Here is a 27,448-nt window from a genome sequence, read left to right as displayed (position 1 = left end):
AGGAGCCCCCCCCTTGCCTGCATCGCTGAAGAGACCCCTTGGTCTCCCATTGAGTTCAACGACAAACCAGACGCGTGTTTGCACACTGCATCAGGCCGCCCCGTGCTGCTGAGGGTGTACTTTCTGTGCTAACTTGTGTCCCCCCCCCCCGGTGCCCTACAAAACCCCCCTGGTCTGCCCTCCGAAGACGCAGGTACTTACCTGCTGGCAGACTGGAACCGGGGCACCCCCTTCTCCATTGAAGCCTATGCGTTTTGGGCACCACTTTGACCTCTGCACCTGACCGGCCCTGAGATGCTGGTGTGGTAACATTGGGGTTGCTCTGAACCCCCAACGGTGGGCTACCTTGGACCCCAATTTGAACCCCGTAGGTGGTTTACTTACCTGCAAGAACTAACATTAACTTACCTCCCCTAGGAACTGTGAAAATTGCACTGTGTCTAGTTTTAAAATAGCTATATGTGTTTTATTTGAAAAGTATATATGCTATTGTGATTATTCAAAGTTCCTAAAGTACTTACCTGCAATACCTTTCATGCAAAGTATTACATGTAGAATTTGAACCTGTGGTTCTTAAAATAAATAAGAAAAGATATTTTTCTATACAAAAATCTATTGGCCTGGAATTGTCTCTGAGTGTGTGTTCCTCATTTATTGCCTATGTGTATGTACAACAAATTCTTAACACTACTCCTTTGATAAGCCTACTGCTCGACCACACTACCACAAAATAGAGCATTAGTATTATCTCTTTTTGCCTCTATCTTACCTCAAAGGGGAACCCTTGGACTCTGTGCATACTATTCCTTACTTTGAAATAGTGCATACAGAGCCAACTTCCTACACTGAGGGTCTGAGTATTTTAAAGTTTATGCTGGGCTTCAACTTGTTTTGAAGTACATACTTCTCTCCCTCTTTCTCATCAAAAGCAGTCTTTCACAGCAAGAGAGACTGCAAAGCAGATAGTCCGACAACACAGGCTATGCAAGCGACTAAAGTTTACACTTGGATGTCGACCAAAGAGACATGTACATGCAAAGGTTAATTGCGGGCTCCAAGCCTCACTTTTCTCGAGTCCCATCTTCTTCCAGAGATGTACTTAGGCCCCTTCCTTGTGATCTCTCACTGAATCAAAGATCTCCCTTTGAGGTGTTGAGGAAGATCCTCGTTCTCCCTTCTGTGCAACCACCCAGCTCACAGGAATGCAGCAATATGGAAATCGGTCTGGGGAATTCGTCTAAATCCTCATGTTGTCAGGCAGGCGTGCGCCTCCCACAATTAAACCCAGTGTCTTCCATGTAATGTACCATTACATATACACTTGCACTCAGAGTATGACCACAGCACACACTATCCAGCACTACTGCCTCCTTGTATCAGCACACGCATTTATTCTGTGTGCACTCCTCACTACATAAGTCTTTGTGGTTTGTGCCACTCACAAACACACCTACACCCAGCTCACACACTCACCATGCACACACTGCACAACACTGCACCCTTCATGTACTGTACTCTTCGCAGGTTCACATACATTCAAGTACATGCACTCACCATGCATGAACTGCATGGCAATGTTCTACCCTGGTATTTTACCCTTCTCAGACACATTCATTCAGTGCAGTCACTACTTCTGCACTGCACAGCACTTCACATCTAACTGAAGTAGCAAGCTAAGCACACAGCAGCAACACTTTAAAAGTGAGTGAGTCTGTAGGCCTCACTCCAATGGCACGAGTTAAAAAAGACCTGTTCACTACTGCTGATCAATACATGATATGCTGCCACCACTGTGCTTGAGCTGCTTAACTTCTGGTGAGGGCAGTAACTTTCCACCACTATGAGGTTATTGTTTGGGTGCCCCTTCCGGTCCAACAAGACCACAATCCCTGAGACAGGACTGTGTCATGGGACACATGCATGATCCATGTTTATCCATGACAACAAAAATCAGCATTAGGGATCCAGACAACATTACAGTTGGGCACTCAGGGCAGAGGTAGGCATCCATTACCACAAGAGGACTTTTCCCAAAACCTACAGTTATTTTTCCTTAAACCTTTTAGGGATAAAGATCGTAAACACTCATTTTGATCTGATTTAGGCACAATAGAATATGGAATGGAGTTTATTATTCTTATTTGGATTTGATCAACCGCTACAGTACTGGAGGAGACAACTGAATCTATCGATTGGAAATAAAACTAAGGATCTTTGGAGACACAAAGAATGCTATGATATTGTTATATATTCTGTATGTCCTCATGCCACAAAGTACTGAAGCAGCATCAAATGTATTGGCAAATTTAAGTCCTTTGAGGTGCTAATTTACACAAACAAGGGATAACAAACATTCTCCAACTTTCAAGACCATTTGTGAAGGGGTGAAGATTACAAGCAGAAACCAACAAAAAACAAACAGATGTCAACCCCTAAAGTCTACAGGGGCAAGTATGACTGAAGTAACATTCGCTCCTATCGCCTGTAAAGGGCACACAAACGCTAAGCTATATCATGCTATGTTAAGGAAGAATAACTCAAACATATAATTATTTCAGAAATAAACACAAACTTGCAGGACTTGAATAATAATTTGTCCAATTTTCATTTCATTCAGTGAATGTTTTGGGACATCCTTAATTCTAACCGGAGAACATAAGGAGAATATAATCTAGTCTTACTTCTCTAAATTAATTTAATTGGTATGTTTCTCAGTGCCTGTATTTTTTTTTTGATAAAGACATTTTATTAAATTTTCGGGAAGAAAAAAGGTAAATGATACAACATTTTAACAAGGAGCCAACGTGGCACCTGACATTAGTCCGTCCCGAGTCCCAGTTCCCAGGCATCACAATATAAGTAAGGTCAAACACTACTTAGGCATCCACTGCTGCCTCCCACTTCCCCCATATCTTGTCATATTTATTCGGGCATCCCCTGGCCTCGTATACCAATTTTTCACGTTGTGCACACCAGTCCATCCCCCGCCTCCACTTAGCCAGAGCTGGGGCACCCCTAGATTTCCAATCTGCCATTATATCCCTCTTAGCCACCAGGCATGCCACCCCAAGGAAGGTTCGGTCTGATCTTCTCAGCCCGGTGTCTCCCATGATCCCCAAAAGGCAGGGCAGTGGGTCCCTTTCTATGTTTTCCTGTAAGGCTCCCGAGACCTCCCGTAGGACCGTTCCCCAGTAGGTCACTATGACTGGACACGTCCATACCATGTGAAAGAAGTCGGCTGCGGGGTTCATGCATCGCGGGCACTCCGCTGTAGGTTGGAGGCCCGCCCGGTGTAGTTTGGAGGGAGTGAGGTATGCTGTGTGGAGGTAAAAGGTCTGTACCAACCGGAAGCGGGAGGCCATTGATAGAGTACGGGGGGCCATCAGTGCTTCGTTCCAATCCATCTCTTCCATGGGGCCCACCCATCCCTCCCATCTCTGGCGGAGCCCCCCTAGGGAACAGGCGGTGTGAGTGATCAAAGTACGGTATACCTGGGAAACACCACCCCTACCCAGGTTCCCCATCAGTACCTTCGCTTCCATGGGGCTATATTCGGGTATGTTGTCTCCTACTTGCATGTGTACTAGTAGGGCGTGTCAGAGCTGGAGGTACTTATGAAATTGTGTCCTGTTTAAAGAGAAGAGTCTCTGTAGGTCCCCAAACGAACGCATGTGTGACCCTTCCCAAACATCACCCAGAGTGGAGATTCCTATACTGTCCCATTTCTGGAAACCCTCCAGGTTCACTGCTTCCTTTAGGTGCTTCCCGTGCCACAGTGGGGTCCGCTGGGTAAGGCGCCCCCACCACCCCGACAGTTTCTGGGCCGTCCGCCAACCCAACAAAATCACTTTAGTCACTTCTGGGATGTCCCGGGAGATCGGGCCCCCATATAGGGTGTCAAAGATCCGCGGGTAGCCCAACGACCGGAGTTCCAACCGATACGCCGGGTCCGACCACCCGCCCCCAACCCAGTCATTGATCACGAGTAGGTGCATTGCAAGGAGATAATAATGGATGTTGGACATGCCCAGTCCCCCGTCGTAAACATCTCTCTGACAGGTTTTCAGCGCTAGGCGTGGGCGGGTGTCGTTCCACAAGAATTGGCGTGCCAGTGAATCCATCTCACTAAACCATCTCTTAGGGATGGGATGAGGGAAGTTTTGCAATAAGTAGAGGACTCTGGGGAGGATCATCATCTTGTAGAGTGCTATTCTACCAAGCAGATTTAAGGGGAGGGTCTTCCAGCGTTGTAGGTCGGATCTAATTCTTTTGGTTAGCGGCGTCACGTTGAGCTCCCATGTCAGCTCAGGGAGTAATGAGATATGTATTCCCAAATACTTAAAACTGTTCCTTCGCACTGGGATGGTGTGCTACCAGTCCACACAGTCCCGGGAACGATGTAAGGGGACAAAGAGGGATTTATTAGGGTTTAGAATCAGACCCGAGGCCTCTGCGAAGAGGCTCAGAATTTGTAGGACGCGGGGACCGCTTTTAGCAGGGTTGGAAATGTACAGTAGGACGTCGTCTGCGTATAGCGCTATTCGGTCCTCTGGGCTGGCGGGCCAGGACCAGCCCTCGATCAAAGGATCTTCCCGTAGCAGTATCGCCAGGGGCTCTATTGTTAGTGCAAAGAGCAGTGGGGATAGCGGGCATCCTTGTCGGGTGCCGCGACCAATGGGAAACGGGTCGGAGACCACTCCATTCACTTGCACCCGGGCCGTCGGGTTAGAATAGAGGAGCCTCACCAGGCCTCGGAATTTAGGCCCGAACCCATTTCCATGCAGCACTTGGTCTAGGAAGGACCAATCCACTGTGTCAAAGGCTTTTTCAAAGTCGAGCAGGAGTAACGCCAGGGGGGTGTATGACAAGGTCTTGCGATGTGCTAACGCCAGATGTAATCGTCTAATGCAATGTCGGGTACTACGGGTAGGCATAAAACCGCATTGGTCAGGGTGAACCAGGGTGGGCATCACCTCCCCCAATCTGGATGCAAGGATCGTGGACAGCACTTTGATCTCTGTATTCAAAAGTGAAATGGGCCGGTATGCCGAGCAATGTCGCGACGGAGGTTGGGTCTTGGGGATCACTACAATTGTGGCTTGGTCGATCTCCTTGGGGAAACAACCCTGCCTTTCGGCTTCTTCGTACATATTGAGCAAGTGGGGACCCAGAATGTCGCTGCATCTATTGTATAGCTCCGCAGGGAATCCATCCGGTCCCGGGGTCTTGCCCGGCGCCAGGTTAGCGATCGCGTTTGTGACCTCCGCGAGGTCGATAGATTCATCTAGTCTGTTCCTCATCGCAAGGGGAATTTTTGGAAGAGTTATGTCGTTTAGGAGGGGGGACTCTCTCTCGGCACTAGGTCGAGGGTGCTCTGCGTATAGGCGCGAGTAATAGGAAGCGAACCTTTGCGCGATTTCAATGGGTGTTTTGGAAAGCGAACCTGAATCCTCCGCAATTTCAGGTATGACCCTGTTGGCTAGAGGGCGGGTGGCCAGCCAGTGTAGGATTTTCCCGTTTTTGTCCCCCCAGCCATATATTCGTGCTGCCGAGGCCCTCCAGATATGTTTTGCTGATTCTAATGTTATGTGTTTAATTTCTTCTCTAACCATAGTGAGCTGTCTTAAAATAGAGGCCGACGCTAAGGTCGTTTGTTGGCATTCCAGGGTTCTCAGTGCCTGTATTAACGGCAATTTATCATAAAGTATTTACCGCAGTCTATGCAATAAAGGACATCACTGATCAGATCGGACAGTCAGATGGCAGCAAAAATCCTAACCCCCACTCAACCAGTGGAACTTTGTAAATATGTAATATCTAAACAAGTGAGCCTTGTTAGAACTAGGGGTACGTGCAAATTTTGTGGAGGTCAGGGGAGTCATATTGTAAATGGTACCATCATAAATTAAAATGGGGTTTGATGGCATACATCAACAAATGCCTGACTTTCCACCAACCGACCAGACACCTCCAATCAGCTTCCCTCGCCCTCGCAGACAACCCAAGGATCCGTCAAGCCAACAGCAGGAAACACTCCTTCTCACATCTGGCAGTAAAGGGTTGCAACAACCTTTCCCTGAGCCTCAGGACTGCACCATCGCTCCAGCAATTCAGAAAAGAACTAAAGACCTGGATGGCCAAATGATCAGCTCAGACCTCCACGCAGCAGCACACAGCTTCAGTGCCTCAAGACCCATTTGGGTGATTTGACGTGCTCTATAAATGTTTGATTAGTTGATGGTAAAACTACATTTCTTCTGTGACAGTCGACTCAATGCAATGAAGGTAACCCGGGAAAGTAGAGGCAGCAGGATGTGGCTTCCATCCACATTTTTTATTTAATCCCAAGAGCCCGTGCACCGTCCCTCCACCTCCAAAAGCCAATATAATTGTAGGAAGTTGGCTCTGTATATACTATTTCAAAGTAAGAAATAGTGTGCACAGAGTCCAAGGGCTCCCATTAGAGGTAAGATAGTGGCAAATTTAGATAATTCTAATGCGCTATTTTGTGGTAGTGTGGTCGAGCAGTAGGCTTATCAGAGGGTAGTGTTAAACATTTGTTGTATACACACACAGGCAATAAAAGAGGAACACACACTCATAGACTTACTCCAGGCCAATAGGTTTTTATATAGAAAAATATATTTTCTTAGTTTATTTTAAGAACCACAAGTTCAAGATTTGAAGTAAATACATAAAATGCAAGGTACTTCACTTAGGTAACTTAGGAACTTTGAATAAAAGCAATATCAAATACAGTCTTGGGACAGGCAATATGTCATTTTCAAAGTGGACAGTGCAAAATTCAACAGTTCCTGGGGGAGGTAAGTAAAGGTTAGTTTGTGAGGTAAGTAAAACACTTACAAGTCTCAGTTCTGGGGCATTGGCAGCCCACCGTTGGGGGTTCAAGCCAACCCCAAAGTTACCACACCAGCAGCTCCGGGCCGGTCATGTGCAGAGGTCAAAGAGGTGGCGAAAACACATAGGCGCCTATGGAGAACAGGGGTGGTCCGGTTCCAGTCTGCCAGCAGGTAAGTACCCGCGTCCTGGGGGGGGGGGGGGGGGGGGGGGGGAGAGAGATAGACCAGTGGGGGTTTGTAGAGCACTGGGGGGGGGGGGGGGGGGGGGGGGGGGGGTTGGAGACACAAGCAGGCACACAAAACACACCCTCAGTGGCGCAGGGGCGGCCGGGTGCAGTGTGCAAAGCAGGCGTCGGGTTTCAAATAGGAATGTTTGGAGGGACCCAGGGGTCACTCTAGCGGTGCAGGCAGGCACGGGTGGGGGGGCTTCTCGGGACAGCCACCACCTGGGCCAGGCAGAGGGTCACTCCTGCTCCGAGGTTCAGTTCCTTCAGGTCCTGGGGGTTGCAGGTGCAGTGCTGGTTCCAGGCATCGGGTCCCTTGATACAGACAGTCGCGGTCACGGGGAGCCTCTGGATTCTCTCTGCAGGCGTCGCTGTGGGGGTCCAGGGGGGTCGTTTCTGGTTACTCACGGGCTCGCAGTCGCCGGGGAGTCCTCCCTGTGTTGTTTGTTCTCTGGATCTCGAGCCAGGGGCGTCGAGTGCAGAGGGTGAAGTCTCACGCTTCCGGTGGGAAACGTGCAGTCTTTGGAAGTTGCTTCTTTGTTGCAAAGAAGATGCTAGTTTTGAGCAGGGCCGCTATTCACTGGAGTTACTTGGTCCTTTAGTCCAGGGCAGTCCTCTGGGGCTTCAGAGGTCGCTGGTCCTTGTCGGATGCGTCGCTGATTGCAGGTTTTTGAAGTTGGAGACAGGCCGGTAGGGATGGGGCCAAAGCAGTTGTTGTCGTCCGCCTTCTCTGCAGGCTTGTAGGTCAGCAGTCCTTCTTGCTTCTTCAGGTTGCAGGAATATGATTTCCTAGGTTCAGGGTCACCCCTAAATACTCAATTTAGGTGGTGTGTTTAGGTCTGGGGGCAGTAGCCAATGGCTACTGTCCTTGAGGGTAGCTACACCCTCCTTGTGCGTCCTCCCCGAGGGGAGGGGGGCACATCCCTATTCCTATTGGGGGAATCCTCCAAAATCAAGATGGAGAATTTCTAAAGGCAGGGGTCACCTCAGCTTAGGACACCGTAGGGGCTGTCCTGACTGGTGGGTGACGACTCCTTGTTTTTCCCCATTATCTCCCCTGGACTTGCCGCCAAAAGTGGGGGCTGTGTCCAGGGGGCGGGCATCTCCACTTGCTGGAGGGCCCTGGGGCATTGTAACACAAAGCCTGACCCTTTGGGGCTCACTGCTAGGTGTTACAGTTCCTGCAGGGGGGAGGTGTGGAGCACCTTCACCCAGAGAAGGCTTTGTTTCTGGCCTCAGAGGGAACAAAGGCCCTCACCCCAGGGGGGCAGAAACTCGTCTCTCAGCAGCAGGCTGGCACTGACCAGTCAGTCCTGCACTGAAGGATTGGGTAAAATACAGGGGGCATCTCTAAGATGCCCTCTGTGTGCATTTTGTAATAAATCCAACACTGGCATCAGTGTGAGTTTATTATTCTAAGAGGTTTGATACCAAACTTCCCAGTATTCAGTGTAGCCATTATGGAGCAGTGGAGTTCATTTCGACCAACTCCCAGACCATATACTTAATATGGCAACACTGTACTTACAATATCTACAAATGGAATTAGACACTGTAGGGGCATATTGCTCATGCAGCTATGCCCTCACCTGTGGTATAGTGCACCCTGCCTTAGGGCTGTAAGGCCTGCTAGAGGGGTGACTTACCTATGCCACAGGCAGTATTTTGTGGGCATGGCTTCCTGAGGGGGATGCCATGTCGACTTTGCCCTTTTCTCCCCACCAACACACACAATCTACAATGGCAGTGTGCATGTGTTAGGTGAGGGGTCCCTTCGGCTAGCACAACATATGCTTCAGCCCTTAGGGACCTTCACTGGTCACAGGGCCCTTGCTACCACTGGTAGCATTTACAAGGGACTTATCTGTGTGCCAACTGTGGCAACAATGGTACATTTTAAGTGAAAGAACACTGGTGCTGCAGCCTGGTTAGCAGGGTCCCAGCACACTTCTCAGTCAAATCAGCATTAATATCAGGTAAAAAGTGGGGGGTAACTGCAATTATAAACTAAACAGAGTGATGGAAACACCCATTAGTGATCTATTCCTATTCAAGTGGGATCAAAGCTGATTTGCACATGGCTGGGTCTAACCTGAGGTGGCATGGTGGTCAAAAAACGATGGACTGGAATGCGGCCCGAATAATTGCCAGGGGCTGAGATTATTTCAAGCATTCCACCCTGCACGGGTCTACTTCAGAGTGATGTGCTTAGCACAAAGAGTATGTTCAGACATGGGCTCTGTACTCTCTGAGCCACCGGAAACAAGTTGTACCTAGCAGATGAGCCCAAACTAGGGTGTAACAAATGTTGGGCTGCATGTGTTCCATTTCCGAGAGAACCAGGCTTGACAGCCCAGGCTAGTCTACTACTTTGTAATTAAGGGTAGAAATAAGGTGAGCAAAGATATCACAACAAAAAGGCAGTTTATCAAAAAGACAAAACATGACAATTTTTGAGGCTCACTTGATCCCTTTGTTTTACATTTTTGAAGACACCCAGCTAAAGAAACAAATGCTAAAAATCCTCTATTTGTGCAAGGAGGGCAATCGTATTTTAGGAGTCTAATGGGCAGTAGTGACATTCCTGCTGTCACTTAAAAGCACTCTTTTACCAAGTAGACACAATAAAATCAAAATGTCCAGTTCATCTGCCATAGTGGAATAGGATCAGCAAATGCAGAATTTGCTGTTTAAATGCTAGTGGCAGGATAATAGACAGTACTTGCAGCCCTCATATCCATCAAGGAGTACCCAAGGCAATTTTTCAATATGTTTCTTCGATAAATACTTGCAGTAGAGAAATTAACAAAAATATGCCTTGGAGGACAATACATTAAAATAAATAAATATCAATAAATGAAAAACATAGTCCAACAGGAAAAAGTACCACACAAGGTGTCCAACAAATAAAGATGACAACCAGTAGAGATAAGGCAACACTGGAAACGGAAAACTAAATGGTTTCTTACCTGCAGGAGTAGTTTTTCAGCTTTAAATTTCTTGATTCATACGCTGTGCATTTTTCCACCATTGGGACTGGAATTCTCCAATATCCCAGTGATCCTACTTTTTTTGTTGTTCTTGTTGGGCATTGATGGTTCCACCATTTGGTGCCTTACCTCTGACGTCTCACACCCTCCCTGGAAGCTCCTAGTTATGGTGGCCCTCTTCAGATTTTAGTTTTCACTTTTATTTCTACTACTTAAATTCTGGGGGAGGTAGGTGGTTCACCTGTGAAACCAAAATAATTCAAGCTGCCAAACTATTCCTACATGTAAGAAACCATTTCACTTTGCAGTGTCAATCTTTTCTGGGTTCACTTACGGTACATCGATTTTGTAGCAAATTTTAATTGTAATCTTGAGGTGGGTGAGATAAACATGAGCTTAAATTTGTAAATACAAGTTTGAACACTTTGTCCGATGTCAGATTCCTTGCTTATTTGAATATCAAAGCAATAATGTCTTGGGAATGTGTGTATTGATGACCAAGTAACTGCCATGCAAATGTCCTGCAGCGGTATGTTTGTTAGAAGTGCTATAGTTGCTCCTTTCTTGCGTGTTGAGTGTGCTTTTGGTTTGGAATTTACTTGGTTTTTGGGGTCTTGGAAAACACGGGGGATTTGTATTGACTGATTCCTGGGAAAGTGTGATAACTTTGGGTAGGAAGTGTGGATCTGTCCTCATGACTATTCTGTCCTTGTGGATTTGCTGGTATGAGTTTTGAATTGTGAGTGCTTGTAGTCATTCACTCTGTGTAACAATGTAATTGTCACTAGAAAGGCTGATTTAGGGTGAGCATTTTTAATGATGCCTTGTGAAGAGGTTCAAAAGGTTTCCTCACTATCTCAGTTAGAACAAGGTCTAGACCATGTAGGAGCAGGCACCCTTCTGGGTGGTGCTATCCTTTTTGCTCCATCTAGGAATCTTTTAGTGCAAGGTTGTAATGAAACAACTTCGTATGTGGCTTCTTGTGTAGGCCACTATACCTGCTAAATGTACTTTCAAGGAAGCATGTGTTAAATTGCAATCTAGGTGTGTGAGATATTTAAGGACTGTGTTGTGCTTAGTCTTTTGATGGAATAGGCTCATCCTTTGGACCAAAAACAGTATCTTTCCCACTTGCCCATGTAACATTTTCTTGTAGTGTGCCTTCTTGCTTCTCTGAGAAGCGCCACTGTGTTTTCTGGTAAGCATAGGTGGACAAATTCTAACATTTTAGGAGCCATGCTGCAAAACAAACTCTCCGGTCCATGATGAGCAACTTTCTCCTCCTTTCATTCACCGCAGGTCTTGTTGCCTTGGCAATTTCTGATGTGACTGTGCGCCATTTCTATTATTTCAGAGTATCACGTTTGTCTCGCCCATTGAGGAGCAATAAGAATTAGTGTCATTGTGACCTGGTTGCATTTGTTGATTACCCCGAGTAGCATTAGCATTGAGGGAAAATGTATGCAAATACCCAAATCAGTTTATCGAGAGAGCACTCTCCAGTGTTGGTGGTGTGGATGACTGGATGCAAAGTACTGGCATTTTGCATCTGCTTGCGTTGCAAAGAGATCTATTTTTGGTGTTCCCCAGTGTTTGAATATCTGTTTGTGTACTACTTGATTGAGTTTCCACTCAAGGGAAGATAATGCTTGTCTGCTTAGCTGGTTTGCTTTGCCATTGTCTTTTCCTGGGAGATGGATTGCTGATAGGTAAATTTGTCTCTGATTTGCCCCCTTTCAGATTTCTTGGACTAGTTTGGATGGAACAAAGGATTGAAGTTCACCCTGCTCGTTGATTTAAAACATCGTTGTAGCATCGTCTGTTTGGATTAATAAGGATTTCCCCACAGCTCTTTCTGAAAGGCTTTTAAGTCAAGGAACAGTCTTTAGTTTCCAGTACACTGATGTGCTACACTGCATCTTGTTCCCTCCATACGCCTCTGACACCGAGTGTGCCCATATGTGAAAGGTGTCTACGGTGATGGTCACTGTAGGAGTTGGTGGTGTAAATGGACTTCCTGCTGTTAGATGTATCATGTTCCACCACACTATATCCTCCTAAATTGTGTGCATGACAAACACTAGGTCCTCCCAAACCCCTGTAGCTTGTGACCATTGGTTTTGCAGACATTCCTGAATCAGTCTCACAAGTATCCTTGCATATGGAATGAGAGAGATGCATGAGGCCATCTTCCTAGAATGTTCCCCTTAGTCCTCACTGTTAGATAAAGACACGTTTCTTGAAGTACTGACACTACCCTCTTTTTTCAGGAATACACCTTTGCCTCTATTAGGTTGATTCTTGCCCCTAAAAAGACCTTTATTCAATCTGGTTTTGTTGATGATTTTTCTGTATTTATTGAAAATCATAAACTGAACAGTGTTGTTAAAACCTTCTGTATGTTTTTGCATTTGTTTAATGAACTTGCTCTTACTAGCCAGTCGTCTAGTTAAGGTTAAACGAGGTTAAACGAGTATCCTTTGCTTCTGAGATGTGCTGCTACTGTCACCAGGTATTTTGTAAATACTCTTGGTGCTGACTTTATTCAGAAGGACTCTGGTTTACTACAATTCACAAGAATCTCTCGTGTTTGTGACTCAGTGGGACACACAAGTTGGCATCTTGTTAGTCTATGATTGCCATGTAATCCCCCCTTTTGTATCTGCAGTATGACCTCTTGAAGAATTGTCATCTTGAATTTGTGTTTTTATTAAATGGTTTATAAATTGTATGTCCAGTATCAGACGTAATGGTGCATCTTGTTTTGGTATAAGGAAATATGTTGAGTAATTTGCATGACTGATTTCCTTTTTGGGCACCTTCTGTACTGTTCCTTTTTCCAGCAATTCCTCTACGTCTTTGAGTGGAAAGGATGCTTCTTCCTTTCAGTGGAGTGTCCCCCTTGGTTTCCTTACTGGAGGTGTTCTTATTAGCTCTATGCAATAGATATACTTTGTGATGTTTAAAATCCAGTTATTTGAAGTTACCTTTTTACACTCCTGAAAGAAGTCTTTTATCCAGTGGTGTTGTGTGTGAGAGGTCTTGGTGGTGTTCTGAGTAACTTACTGGCGGGGGCTGCTCCTTCCCTGTGACGCTGTGCTCTTCCTCGTGCCTAGCCCCAAAAGGACTGGATCTGCATCTGAAACTGCCAGATTTACTAGTTGTGTTGTCTTTTTTTTTCAGCTGCCTTACGGTTTCATCTACTGTACTGCCGAACAGCTGTTCTCCTTTGAAAGGGGTGTTGATGTTCACCTGAACCTCTGCTTTAAAACCAGACACTCGTAACCAGGATGTCTAAGTGTTGTTTCCGCCATCATCTGTCGGCTAGTCGTATCTGCTGCATCTAATTCTGATGTCAGACACGTACTGGCAATGCTTTTACCCTCTTCCACCAGTGCAGCCACTCTTTTGCGGTACTGTTCAGGCCAGTGGTTTATAAGCTTTGCAATTCCGGCCCATTGCTGGTCTGTCTACGTATGTGGCAGTGCACTGCAATTGGCCATTCTTCACTGATTTACTGCTCCTCTCTCGAATTTCCTGCTGACCATGTCCACCCTCTTATTTTCTCAGTCTGGAGGTGGACCAGATGTACCTGGGATATTTGCCCTTTTCCTTGCTGTTGCTGCTATGATGGAGTCAGCTAGAACTGTTCCTCTTATGTATAGAGGATCTTTGGATGAATGCCTACATTTCTTCTCTGCCCTTAGTGTCACCACTATGCACGTTGCAGCTCCTTGAAAGCCTCTCTTCCCTGTTCCAAAATGTTTAGTAGCATTGGCAAAAATTGTTTTTGAATGCAGAGTGTAAAGAAATGGCTCCCTGTTGCAGTTACCCCCCACTTTTTGCCTGATACTGATGCTGACCTGACTGAGAAGTGTGCTGGGACCCTGCTAACCAGGCCCCAGCACCAGTGTTCTTTCACCTAAAATGTACCATTGTTTCCACAATTGGCACAACCCTGGCACCTAGGTAAGTCCCTTGTAACTGGTACCCCTGGTACCAAGGGCCCTGATGTCAGGGAAGGTCTCTAAGGGCTGCAGCATGTCTTATGCCACCCTAGGGACCCCTCACTCAGCACAGACACACTGCTTGCCAGCTTGTGTGTGCTGATGGGGAGAAAATGACTAAGTCGACATGGCACTCCCCTCAGGGTGCCATGCCAACCTCCCACTGCCTGTGGCATAGGTGTAAAGAAATGCCTCCTTGGCATGGTTGCCCCCTGACTTTTTGCCTTTGCTGATGCTATGTTTACAATTGAAAGTGTGCTGAGGCCTGCTAACCAGGCCCCAGCACCAGTGTTCTTTCCCTAACCTGTACTTTTGTATCCACAATTGGCAGACCCTGGCATCCAGATAAGTCCCTTGTAACTGGTACTTCTAGTACCAAGGGCCCTGATGCCAAGGAAGGTCTCTAAGGGCTGCAGCATGTCTTATGCCACCCTGGAGACCTCTCACTCAGCACAGACACACTGCTTGCCAGCTTGTGTGTGCTAGTGGGGACAAAACGAGTAAGTCGACATGGCACTCCCCTCAGGGTGCCATGCCAGCCTCTCACTGCCTATGCCGTATAGGTAAGACACCCCTCTAGCAGGCCTTACAGCCCTAAGGCAGGGTGCACTATACCATAGGTGAGGGTACCAGTGCATGAGCATGGTACCCCTACAGTGTCTAAACAAAACCTTAGACATTGTAAGTGCAGGGTAGCCAGAAGAGTATATGGTCTGGGAGTCTGTCAAACACGAACTCCACAGCACCATAATGGCTACACTGAAAACTGGGAAGTTTGGTATCAAACTTCTCAGCACAATAAATGCACACTGATGCCAGTGTACATTTTATTGTAAAATACACCACAGAGGGCACCTTAGAGGTGCCCCCTGAAACTTAACCGACTATCTGTGTAGGCTGACTAGTTTTAGCAGCCTGCCACAAACCGAGACATGTTGCTGGCCCCATGGGGAGAGTGCCTTTGTCACTCTGAGGCCAGTAACAAAGCCTGCACTGGGTGGAGATGCTAACACCTCCCCCAGGCAGGAATTGTCACACCTGGCGGTGAGCCTCAAAGGCTCACCTCCTTTGTGCCAACCCAGCAGGACACTCCAGCTAGTGGAGTTGCCCGCCCCCTCCGGCCAGGCCCCACTTTTGGCGGCAAGGCCGGAGAAGATAATGAGAAAAACAAGGAGGAGTCACTGGCCAGTCAGGACAGCCCCTAAGGTGTCCTGAGCTGAAGTGACTCTAACTTTTAGAAATCCTCCATCTTGCAGATGGAGGATTCCCCCAATAGGGTTAGGATTGTGACCCCCTCCCCTTGGGAGGAGGCACAAAGAGGGTGTACCCACCCTCAGGGCTAGTAGCCATTGGCTACTAACCCCCCAGACCTAAACACACCCTTAAATTTAGTATTTAAGGGCTACCCTGAACCCTAGAAAATTCGATTCCTGCAACTACAAGAAGAAGGACTGCCCAGCTGAAAACCCCTGCAGCGGAAGACCAGAAGACGACAACTGCCTTGGCTCCAGAAACTCACCGGCCTGTCTCCTGCCTTCCAAAGATCCTGCTCCAGCGACGCCTTCCAAAGGGACCAGCGACCTCGACATCCTCTGAGGACTGCCCCTGCTTCGAAAAGACAAGAAACTCCCGAGGACAGCGGACCTGCTCCAAGAAAGGCTGCAACTTTGTTTCCAGCAGCCTTGAAAGAACCCTGCAAGCTCCCCGCAAGAAGCGTGAGACTTGCAACACTGCACCCGGCGACACCGACTCGGCTGGTGGCGATCCAACACCTCAGGAGGGACCCCAGGACTACTCTGATACTGTGAGTACCAAAACCTGTCCCCCCTGAGCCCCCACAGCGCCGCCTGCAGAGGGAATCCCGAGGCTTCCCCTGACCGCGACTCTTTGAACCTAAAGTCCCGACGCCTGGGAGAGACCCTGCACCCGCAGCCCCCTGGACCTGAAGGACCGGACTTTCACTGGAGAAGTGACCCCCAGGAGTCCCTCTCCCTTGCCCAAGTGGAGGTTTCCCCGAGGAATCCCCCCCTTGCCTGCCTGCAGCGCTGAAGAGATCCCGAGATCTCTCATAGACTAACATTGAAAACCCGACGCTTGTTTCTACACTGCACCCGGCCGCCCCCGCGCTGCTGAGGGTGAAATTTCTGTGTGGACTTGTGTCCCCCCCGGTGCCCTACAAAACCCCCCTGGTCTGCCCTCCGAAGACGCGGGTACTTACCTGCAAGCAGACCGGAACCGGGGCACCCCCTTCTCTCCATTCTAGCCTATGTGTTTTGGGCACCACTTGGAACTCTGCACCTGACCGGCCCTGAGCTGCTGGTGTGGTGACTTTGGGGTTGCTCTGAACCCCCAACGGTGGGCTACCTTGGACCAAGAACTAAGCCCTGTAAGTGTCTTACTTACCTGGTTAACCTAACAAAAACTTACCTCCCCTAGGAACTGTGAAAATTGCACTAAGTGTCCACTTTTGAAACAGCTATTTGTGAATAACTTGAAAAGTATACATGCAATTTTGATGATTTGAAGTTCCTAAAGTACTTACCTGCAATACCTTTCGAATGAGATATTACATGTAGAATTTGAACCTGTGGTTCTTAAAATAAACTAAGAAAAGATATTTTTCTATATAAAAACCTATTGGCTGGATTTGTCTCTGAGTGTGTGTACCTCATTTATTGTCTATGTGTATGTACAACAAATGCTTAACACTACTCCTTGGATAAGCCTACTGCTCGACCACACTACCACAAAATAGAGCATTAGTATTATCTATTTTTACCACTATTTTACCTCTAAGGGGAACCCTTGGACTCTGTGCATGCTATTCCTTACTTTGAAATAGCACATACAGAACCAACCTCCTACAATAGGTAAGTCACCCCTCTAGTAGGCCTTACAGCCCTAAGGCAGGGTGCACTATACCACAGGTGAGGGCATATGTGCATGAGCACTATGCCCCTACAGTGTCTAAGCAAAACCTTAGACATTGTAAGTGCAGGGTAGCCATAAGAGTATATGGGCTGGGAGTCTGTCATGCACGAACTCCACAGCACCATAATGGCTACACTGAATACTGGGAAGTTTGATACTAAACTTCCTAGAATAATAAACCCACACTGATGCCAGTGTTGGATTTATTAAAAAATGCACACAGAGGGCATCTTAGAGATACCCCCTGTATTTTACCCAATTGTTCAGTGCAGGGCTGACTGGTCTGTGCCAGCCTGCTGCTGAGAGACGAGTGTCTGACCTCATGCGGTGAGAGCCTTTGTGCTCTCTGAGGACAGAAACAAAGCCTGCTCTGGGTGGAGGTGCTTCACACCTCCCCCCTGCAGGAACTGTAACACCTAGCAGTGAGCTTCAAAGGCTCAAGCTTCGTGTTACAATGCCCCAGGGCACTCCAGCTAGTGGAGATGCCCGCCTCCTGGACCCAGCCCCCACTTTTGGCGGCAAGTCCAGGAGAGATAATGAGAAAAACAAGGAGGAGTCACTGGCCAGTCAGGACAGCCCCTAAGGTGTCCTGAGCTGAGGTGACTCTGACTTTTAGAAATCCTCCATCTTGTAGAAGGAGGATTCCCCCAATAGGGATAGGAATGTGACCCCCTCCCCTTGGGAGGAGGCACAAAGAGGGTGTACCCACCCTCAGGGCTAGTAGCCATTGGCTACTAACCCCCCAGACCTAAACACGCCCTTAAATTTAGTATTTAAGGGCTCCCCTGAACCTAAGAATTTAGATTCCTGCAACTACAAGAAGAAGGACTGCCTAGCTGAAAAACCCCTGCAGAGGAAGACCAGAAGACGACAACTGCCTTGGCTCCAGAAACTCACCGGCCTGTCTCCTGCCTTCCAAAGATCCTGCTCCAGCGACGCCTTCCAAAGGGACCAGCGACCTCGACATCCTCTGAGGACTGCCCCTGCTTCGAAAAGACAAGAAACTCCCGAGGACAGCGGACCTGCTCCAAGAAAGGCTGCAACTTTGTTTCCAGCAGCCTTGAAAGAACCCTGCAAGCTCCCCGCAAGAAGCGTGAGACTTGCAACACTGCACCCGGCGACCCCGACTCGGCTGGTGGAGAACCAACACCTCAGGGAGGACCCCCGGACTACTCTACGACTGTGAGTACCAAAACCTGTCCCCCCTGAGCCCCCACAGCGCCGCCTGCAGAGGGAATCCCGAGGCTTCCCCTGACCGCGACTCTCTGAAACCTAAGTCCCGACGCCTGGAAAAGACCCTGCACCCGCAGCCCCCAGGACCTGAAGGACCGGACTTTCACTGGAGAAGTGACCCCCAGGAGTCCCTCTCCCTTGCCCAAGTGGAGGTTTCCCCGAGGAAGCCCCCCCTTGCCTGCCTGCAGCGCTGAAGAGATCCGTTGATCTCTCATTGACTAACATTGCAAACCCGACGCTTGTTTCTACACTGCACCCGGCCGCCCCCGCGCTGCTGAGGGTGAAATTTCTGTGTGGGCTTGTGTCCCCCCCGGTGCCCTACAAAACCCCCCTGGTCTGCCCTCTGAAGACGCGGGTACTTACCTGCAAGCAGACCGGAACCGGGGCACCCCCTTCTCTCCATTCTAGCCTATGCGTTTTGGGCACCACTTTGAACTCTGCACCTGACCAGGCCTGAGCTGCTGGTGTGGTGACTTTGGGGTTGCTCTGAACCCCCAACGGTGGGCTACCTTGGACCAAGAACTGAACCCTGTAAGTGTCTTACTTACCTGGTAAAACTAACAAAAACTTACCTCCCCCAGGAACTGTGAAAATTGCACTAAGTGTCCACTTTTAAAGTAGCTATTTGTCAATAACTCGAAAAGTATACATGCAATTGAGATGATTCAAAGTTCCTAATGTACTTACCTGCAATACCTTTCAAACAAGATATTACATGTTAAATTTGAACCTGTGGTTCTTAAAATAAACTAAGAAAAGATATTTTTCTATACAAAACCTATTGGCTGGATTTGTCTCTGAGTGTGTGTACCTCATTTATTGTCTATGTGTATGTACAACAAATGCTTAACACTACTCCTTGGATAAGCCTACTGCTCGACCACACTACCACAAAATAGAGCACTAGTATTATCTATTTTTACCACTATTTTACCTCTAAGGGGAACCCTTGGACTCTTTGCATGCTATTCCTTACTTTGAAATAGCACATACAGAGCCAACCTCCTACATTGGTGGATCAGCGGTGGGGTACAAGACTTTGCATTTGCTGGACTACTCAGCCAATACCTGATCACACGACAAATTCCAAAATTGTCATTAGAAATTGATTTTTGCAATTTGAAAAGTTTTCTAAATTCTTAAAAGTCCTGCTAGGGCCTTGTGTTAGTCCCTGTTAGCATTTCTTTTAGAGTTTAAAAGTTTGTTAAAAGTTTGAATTAGATTCTAGAACTAGTTTTAGTTTCTTAAAAAGTATTCCAACTTTTAGAAGCATAATGTCTAGTACAGATGTGAATGTGGTGGAACTCGACACCACACCTTACCTCCATCTTAAGATGAGGGAGCTAAGGTCACTCTGTAAAATAAAGAAAATAACAATGGGCCCCAGACCTTCCAAACTACAGCTCCAGGAGCTGTTGGCAGAGTTTGCAAAGGCCAACCCCTCTGAGGATGGCAACACAGAGGATGAAGATAGTGACTTGGAGGAAAATTCCCCCCTACCAGTCCTATTTAGGGAAAGCAGGGCCTCTCAAGCCCTGACTCCACAAATAATAGTCAGAGATGCTGGTTCCCTCACAGGAGGGACCAACAACTCTGAAATCACTGAGGATAACTCCAGTGAAGAGGACATCCAGTTAGCCAGGATGGCCAAAAGATTGGCTTTGGAAAGACAGATCCTAGCCATAGAAAGGGAAAGAAAAGAGATGGGCCTAGGACCCATCAATGGTGGCAGCAACATAAATAGGGTCAGAGATTCTCCTGACATGTTGAAAATCCCTAAAGGGATTGTAACTAAATATGAAGATGGTGATGACATCACCAAATGGTTCACAGCTTTTGAGAGGGCTTGTGCAACCAGAAAAGTAAACAGATCTCACTGGGGTGCTCTCCTTTGGGAAATGTTCACTGGAAAGTGTAGGGATAGACTCCTCACACTCTCTGGAAAAGATGCAGAATCCTATGACCTCATGAAGGGTACCCTGATTGAGGGCTTTGGATTCTCCACTGAGGAGTATAGAATTAGATTCAGGGGGGCTCAAAAATCCTCGAGCCAGACCTGGGTTGATTATGTTGACTACTCAGTGAAAACACTGGATGGTTGGGTAACTGGAAATGAAGTGTATGACTATGTTGGGCTTTATAATTTGTTTATGAAAGAACACATTTTAAGTAACTGCTTCAATGAAAAGTTGCATCAGTATCTGGTAGACCTAGGTCCAATTTCTCCCCAAGAATTGGGAAAGAAGGCAGACCACTGGGTCAAGACTAGGGTAACCAAAACTTCCACTGGGGGTGACCAAAAGAAAGGGGTTACAAAGCCTCCCCAGGAGAAAGTGGGTGACACTAGAAACAAAGAAAAAGAGTCCCCTGTAGGCCCCCAAAAACCAGACCAGGTGGGTGGGCCCAGAGACACAACCCAAAACAAAGGTGGGTACCAGGGTAAGAGCTGGGATGCCACTAAGGCATGGTGCCATAACTGTAAACAGACAGGGCACCACACCAAGGACACTTCTTGTCCCAAAAACAAACCCCCTAGCAAAATCCCAGGGGTGACCAGTGTAGCCATTGGGGATGACTCCTCAGATGAGGAGGTCTTCATAGCCTTCAACTGGAAAAAGGGCCCAACAGGTGAGTTGGAGATTCCAGAGGGAAGTAGACACTTCCACCACCTACTGGTGAATGGAATCCCAGCCACTGCCCTGAGAGACACTTGTGCCAGTCACACTATTGTGCATGACAGGCTGGTGTTCTCAAACCAGTACATCCCAGGTGAGATGGCCAGAGTAAGAGTTAGCCCAGACAGGGTCACTGATAGGCCTGTGGCTTTTGTGCCCATAGAAGTGGGTGGGACTTTTAGCTGGAGAAGGGTGGTAGTCAGTACAGACCTCCCCCTTGATTGTCTCCTTGGAAATGACTACCCAGAGGTTAGTCAGAGCCCAAGAGAGGAACTGGTCCAGTGCCAGTCCTCTCCCAAGGATTCTGGAGTGCCTGCCTCTGCAGTAAATGCAAGTAGGCCCCAGAAGAAAAAGAAAAGGAAACAGAGTAGGAAAGGTGGACAACCTTTAGCCAAGGTTCCAGCAAGCCAAGGAGATTCTGCTCCAGTAGGGGAGAACTCCAAAAATGGCCCTGATAAAGTCCAACCTGACCCACAAGAAGTCCTGGCTAGTCAGGCAACTGTTAAGCCTGAGTGGGTGGCTCCTCAGCTAACAGAAGAAAGAGTGGAAGAAGGGTGTTTACTACAAGATGTGGTTAACCCCCCACTCTAATACAGCAGACAGGCACCCTGAACCCAAAGAAGCCTGTAACTTAGCCCCTTCCCTTGTAGGTGAAGAGCTAAAGGTGTGGTTCTGGGCACTGATAGCTGTCAGTGGCCTCTGCTGGGTGTTAGCCTTTATGGCTGCACTATCCTTGGCATGGTGGTCTGACCCCATGCCAAATAGCAAGTTAGGCCCCCTGACCCTGTTGGTCATGGTGGGGTTACTCCAGCTCTGGGTAACCTCTGTGGGTAAGCTAGGGGTGACCCTGGCTAAGATAAGATTAGCAGAGGTGGATACCTCTAACCCCAAAATAGAGAGAATGGGTGAAGACATAAAAAGCACAGACAAGAGGCAGTTCAGACTAGGTCCTATCACTGTGGAAGTGGGTCAGTTCCCCAGAGGGAATGACCTGAACAGGAGGATGTAAGGCAGAGTAGGCCCTGCAACAAACCAGCCTATTTCCTCTACTCTTCCTCGCCTGACAGACTAGGAAGACTCTCCCAGCTTTGGCTGAGCCTCCTGGCCTGTGGGCTGGGGGGGGCTTGTGTAAAGAAATGGCTCCCTGTTGCAGTTACCCCCCCACTTTTTGCCTGATACTGATGCTGACTTGACTGAGAAGTGTGCTGGGACCCTGCTAACCAGGCCCCAGCACCAGTGTTCTTTCACCTAAAATGTACCATTGTTTCCACAATTGGCACAACCCTGGCACCTAGGTAAGTCCCTTGTAACTGGTACCCCTGGTACCAAGGGCCCTGATGCCAGGGAAGGTCTCTAAGGGCTGCAGCATGTCTTATGCCACCCTAGGGACCCCTCACTCAGCACAGACACACTGCTTGCCAGCTTGTGTGTGCTGATGGGGAGAAAATGACTAAGTCGACATGGCACTCCCCTCAGGGTGCCATGCCAACCTCCCACTGCCTGTGGCATAGGTAAGTCACCCCTCTAGTAGGCCTTACAGCCCTAAGGCAGGGTGCACTATACCACAGGTGAGGGCATATGTGCATGAGCACTATGCCCCTACAGTGTCTAAGCAAAACCTTAGACATTGTAAGTGCAGGGTGGCCATAAGAGTATATGGGCTGGGAGTCTGTCAAAAACGAACTCCACAGCTCCATAATGGCTACACTGAATACTGGGAAGTTTGATACTAAACTTCCTAGAATAATAAACCCACACTGATGCCAGTGTTGGATTTATTAAAAAATGCACACAGAGGGCATCTTAGAGATACCCCCTGTATTTTACCCAATTGTTCAGTGCAGGACTGACTGGTCTGTGCCAGCCTGCTGCTGAGAGACGAGTGTCTGACCTCATGCGGTGAGAGCCTTTGTGCTCTCTGAGGACAGAAACAAAGCCTGCTCTGGGTGGAGGTGCTTCACACCTCCCCCCTGCAGGAACTGTAACACCTAGCAGTGAGCTTCAAAGGCTCAAGCTTCGTGTTACAATGCCCCAGGGCACTCCAGCTAGTGGAGATGCCCGCCTCCTGGACCCAGCCCCCACTTTTGGCGGCAAGTCCAGGAGAGATAATGAGAAAAACAAGGAGGAGTCACTGGCCAGTCAGGACAGCCCCTAAGGTGTCCTGAGCTGAGGTGACTCTGACTTTTAGAAATCCTCCATCTTGTAGAAGGAGGATTCCCCCAATAGGGATAGGAATGTGACCCCCTCCCCTTGGGAGGAGGCACAAAGAGGGTGTACCCACCCTCAGGGCTAGTAGCCATTGGCTACTAACCCCCCAGACCTAAACACGCCCTTAAATTTAGTATTTAAGGGCTCCCCTGAACCTAAGAATTTAGATTCCTGCAACTACAAGAAGAAGGACTGCCTAGCTGAAAAACCCCTGCAGAGGAAGACCAGAAGACGACAACTGCCTTGGCTCCAGAAACTCACCGGCCTGTCTCCTGCCTTCCAAAGATCCTGCTCCAGCGACGCCTTCCAAAGGGACCAGCGACCTCGACATCCTCTGAGGACTGCCCCTGCTTCGAAAAGACAAGAAACTCCCGAGGACAGCGGACCTGCTCCAAGAAAGGCTGCAACTTTGTTTCCAGCAGCCTTGAAAGAACCCTGCAAGCTCCCCGCAAGAAGCGTGAGACTTGCAACACTGCACCCGGCGACCCCGACTCGGCTGGTGGAGAACCAACACCTCAGGGAGGACCCCCGGACTACTCTACGACTGTGAGTACCAAAACCTGTCCCCCCTGAGCCCCCACAGCGCCGCCTGCAGAGGGAATCCCGAGGCTTCCCCTGACCGCGACTCTCTGAAACCTAAGTCCCGACGCCTGGAAAAGACCCTGCACCCGCAGCCCCCAGGACCTGAAGGACCGGACTTTCACTGGAGAAGTGACCCCCAGGAGTCCCTCTCCCTTGCCCAAGTGGAGGTTTCCCCGAGGAAGCCCCCCCATGCCTGCCTGCAGCGCTGAAGAGATCCGTTGATCTCTCATTGACTAACATTGCAAACCCGACGCTTGTTTCTACACTGCACCCGGCCGCCCCCGCGCTGCTGAGGGTGAAATTTCTGTGTGGGCTTGTGTCCCCCCCGGTGCCCTACAAAACCCCCCTGGTCTGCCCTCCGAAGACGCGGGTACTTACCTGCAAGCAGACCGGAACCGGGGCACCCCCTTCTCTCCATTCTAGCCTATGCGTTTTGGGCACCACTTTGAACTCTGCACCTGACCAGGCCTGAGCTGCTGGTGTGGTGACTTTGGGGTTGCTCTGAACCCCCAACGGTGGGCTACCTTGGACCAAGAACTGAACCCTGTAAGTGTCTTACTTACCTGGTAAAACTAACAAAAACTTACCTCCCCCAGGAACTGTGAAAATTGCACTAAGTGTCCACTTTTAAAGTAGCTATTTGTCAATAACTCGAAAAGTATACATGCAATTGAGATGATTCAAAGTTCCTAATGTACTTACCTGCAATACCTTTCAAACAAGATATTACATGTTAAATTTGAACCTGTGGTTCTTAAAATAAACTAAGAAAAGATATTTTTCTATACAAAACCTATTGGCTGGATTTGTCTCTGAGTGTGTGTACCTCATTTATTGTCTATGTGTATGTACAACAAATGCTTAACACTACTCCTTGGATAAGCCTACTGCTCGACCACACTACCACAAAATAGAGCACTAGTATTATCTATTTTTACCACTATTTTACCTCTAAGGGGAACCCTTGGACTCTGTGCATGCTATTCCTTACTTTGAAATAGCACATACAGAGCCAACTTCCTACACAGAGGCAGTAATGTCTCCAGCAGGAAGCATGATTGTGCTTTTTCCTCCTCTAATTGGACTCCATATTTTTCTGCTGCTTTTTTAATAAGCTGTCTGTACATAGCAATGTCATTTTGAGGCAATGGCCTCGGTGGGTAAGTATCAATTCCCTCTTTGAGGGAATCTGTTTCAATGACTTGCCATTACGTTTTGGTAAACTCTGATCCCCTCTTGGCATGTTTTCATAGCCAAATTGTCAGAATCCTCTAACTCGAAGAAGAATTCTTGCTCTTGTTCCTCCTCCTGTAGCTCAGGTGTCACTGGAAGCTCAAGTTCCTCCAAGTCCCCCCCCCCTCACGCTCCTTCGGCATTGAAGGCTTCTGTGGTATTCGAAAGTCTTAAAGGGAATTGCCAAAATCAATTTTCTTTTGCAGAACTGCTGCCACTTCTGCCTCAAGCTGACTATTCCTTCTCTCGATTTCCGTGGTTCGCTCTTCAGAGTCGAGCACTGATGATGTTCTTTTCACCATTTAGATACCCTTTAATGGTGTATCTTTTGCCATTGTCTTTGCCATTTCTTCCCTTCTTTCTTCAACGTCGAAGCTTCTCATTTTTGATCAGTCTTCTGACCCTCGCGACCTCAACTGACTTACGAGGTCTTTTCAGGAGTTTGACCGCCTTCGGTGTCCCTGCCCTGGAACCAGAGGGATTCATAGTGTGCCCGCCTCTGCTTGTCCCTCACCTTCAGCATCTTCATTTTAAAATCCACACAGGCCTCGCAGTCTTCGTTTTAGTGGTTGGGCAAGAGGCACAGGTTACACACCCGATGCTAGTCTTTGGGCTAATTTGTAGTGGCAGTTGGGGCTAAACTGGAACGGCGTCCTCTCCATATCACTTAGTACAGGGAGTCCCCTATAAGGGGATTCTTCAATAATAGTTTAACATAATCGTTTGACATTCCTTATCAAGTACATTTCTGTCAGTGGCATCTTAGATCGTCTTCAGCAAAACAAATTCTACAAACTTATTCTTCATAGGTTGGACAGCCTTCCGCTATGATTTAAGTCTCAACAGCAGAAAAAAATAATCTAACACTGACCACTAATAGGAACTTCCTGGGAGGGCGTATGACCTCAGAGGTGGCTGGATAGGATACCAAATGGTGCAACCATCAATGCCCAACAACCAAAAGAGAAGGACTACTGGCATATTGGAGAATTCTGGTCCAAGCCACTAGATGGCAGATTAATGCACAGCATGTGAATCCAGAAAAGATTCAGGCTGCAAATTGTTTGCCTCAAACAGCTGGCATACACCACAAGCGTCATTTTGAAGCAGTAAAACACACAGAGTGGTTCTTTACCTTCTGACTCTTGTGGACCCCACTTAATCATTACTGGAACCCAAGGATCCCCAATTAATCACTACTGGAATCCGGGGACCTCCACTGAGTCATTACTTGAAGTGGGAGACCCTAGCCTAAACATTTTCGCAGATTTGAACCACAAAACAATATAATACATAAAAAAATACAGAAACAAACATGTATCAAACAAATACATAAAATATGTAATCATTTATTTCATTCACAAACAAATATGTAAAACAAATCAAAATTTTAATGAGAAGGTTGGACCTTATCTAAATTGATTTGAGGCCACTAGTCGTCCATACTGCATTTTGTTTGATGCAATTGTACTGCTTCAACTAATCAAAATGAGAACACTAATTTAATTTTCTGCCTCGAGTGTTAAATTCCTTCCCAAAGGTAGAACATTTCACAATGTTCAAATTTACATTTTGCTTTTAAAAAAAAAATTATATACCCTTCATTAACCTGTTAATATAATTTAGTTTTCTAAGCAGTTGCAGATCCCATAAGTAGGCTTTCCAGATCGCCAGGGGGTCCTCAGACCACGGGTTGGGAACCACTGCACTAACATTTAACAGTAGGTATTAAGTATTCAAACATCTAATAAGGAAGCTGAAAAGCTACAAAAACTCAAATGCTTTTCTATTACCTTGCCATGAATATCCCTGTATAGCATTCATCATTTTCTTTCACTATAAAAACATGCTTTGGAAGCTACAGTCAACACAACATTAAGCATTAATGAATAAGATAATATAGCAGTAGTGGTAATATCCTTTACCTATAAAGACATTCCCAGGATCATTTCCAATGAATGGATGGATCATTCACTATACAGTATTTGAAGTTGCTGACAAGTATAAACAGTACCACTCAGACCTCAACCAGGACAACTCTGTTGCAAACAAAAAGGAGACAGACATGACCCTTATCTGTGTAGCAACTCAAATCCTATCTACAGGCAACACACTGAAAACTGAAAAATAGAAAATAGGGAAAACTTTATTAAACAAACCCTAACAGCATAGAGGAAGTAAAAAGGTGTACCTTGACCAGCCTGCCTGGTTGCAAAAAGGGCAAGCAGTATTTGGGCTTATGAATGTATTCTTCAATCTCTTTGCTTAGTTTTGCAAGCTGTTGTCGAATCTTGTAGTAGGTAACCACACTTTCTTCATTTGGAATTTCAATCTTATTGTACTGCTCCTCCAATTTCTTTACCTCTGAACAAACAAAAAAGCCCTCAAATAGTTGCAAGAACAAATAAATGTAAATAAACATTTGAAAACCGTGAGGTAGACAGGCATATTTACAAATACGTAAAATATCAAGATTCAAAACGGGGATAGAAACAAAACTTATTT

At 47.4% G+C, this 27,448-nt stretch overlaps 1 protein-coding gene across 2 annotated transcripts in view; it reads right to left on the bottom strand.

The window, feature by feature from the left end:
• Positions 1-27,448, bottom strand: part of MTREX (Mtr4 exosome RNA helicase) — a 629,876-nt gene that overhangs the window by 212,540 nt on the left and 389,888 nt on the right. For both annotated transcript variants that reach the window (XM_069222101.1, XM_069222093.1), the window contains one exon: positions 27,135-27,307. In XM_069222101.1, coding sequence (XP_069078202.1) covers positions 27,135-27,307 — 173 coding nt within the window. The remainder of the gene's footprint in view (positions 1-27,134; positions 27,308-27,448) is intronic.

This window comes from Pleurodeles waltl, chromosome 1_1, assembly GCF_031143425.1.
Source record: "Pleurodeles waltl isolate 20211129_DDA chromosome 1_1, aPleWal1.hap1.20221129, whole genome shotgun sequence".
Taxonomy (NCBI): domain Eukaryota; kingdom Metazoa; phylum Chordata; class Amphibia; order Caudata; family Salamandridae; genus Pleurodeles; species Pleurodeles waltl.
The sequence above is the reverse complement of the archived record's forward strand: the minus strand, read 5'-3'. Positions and strand labels throughout refer to the sequence as shown.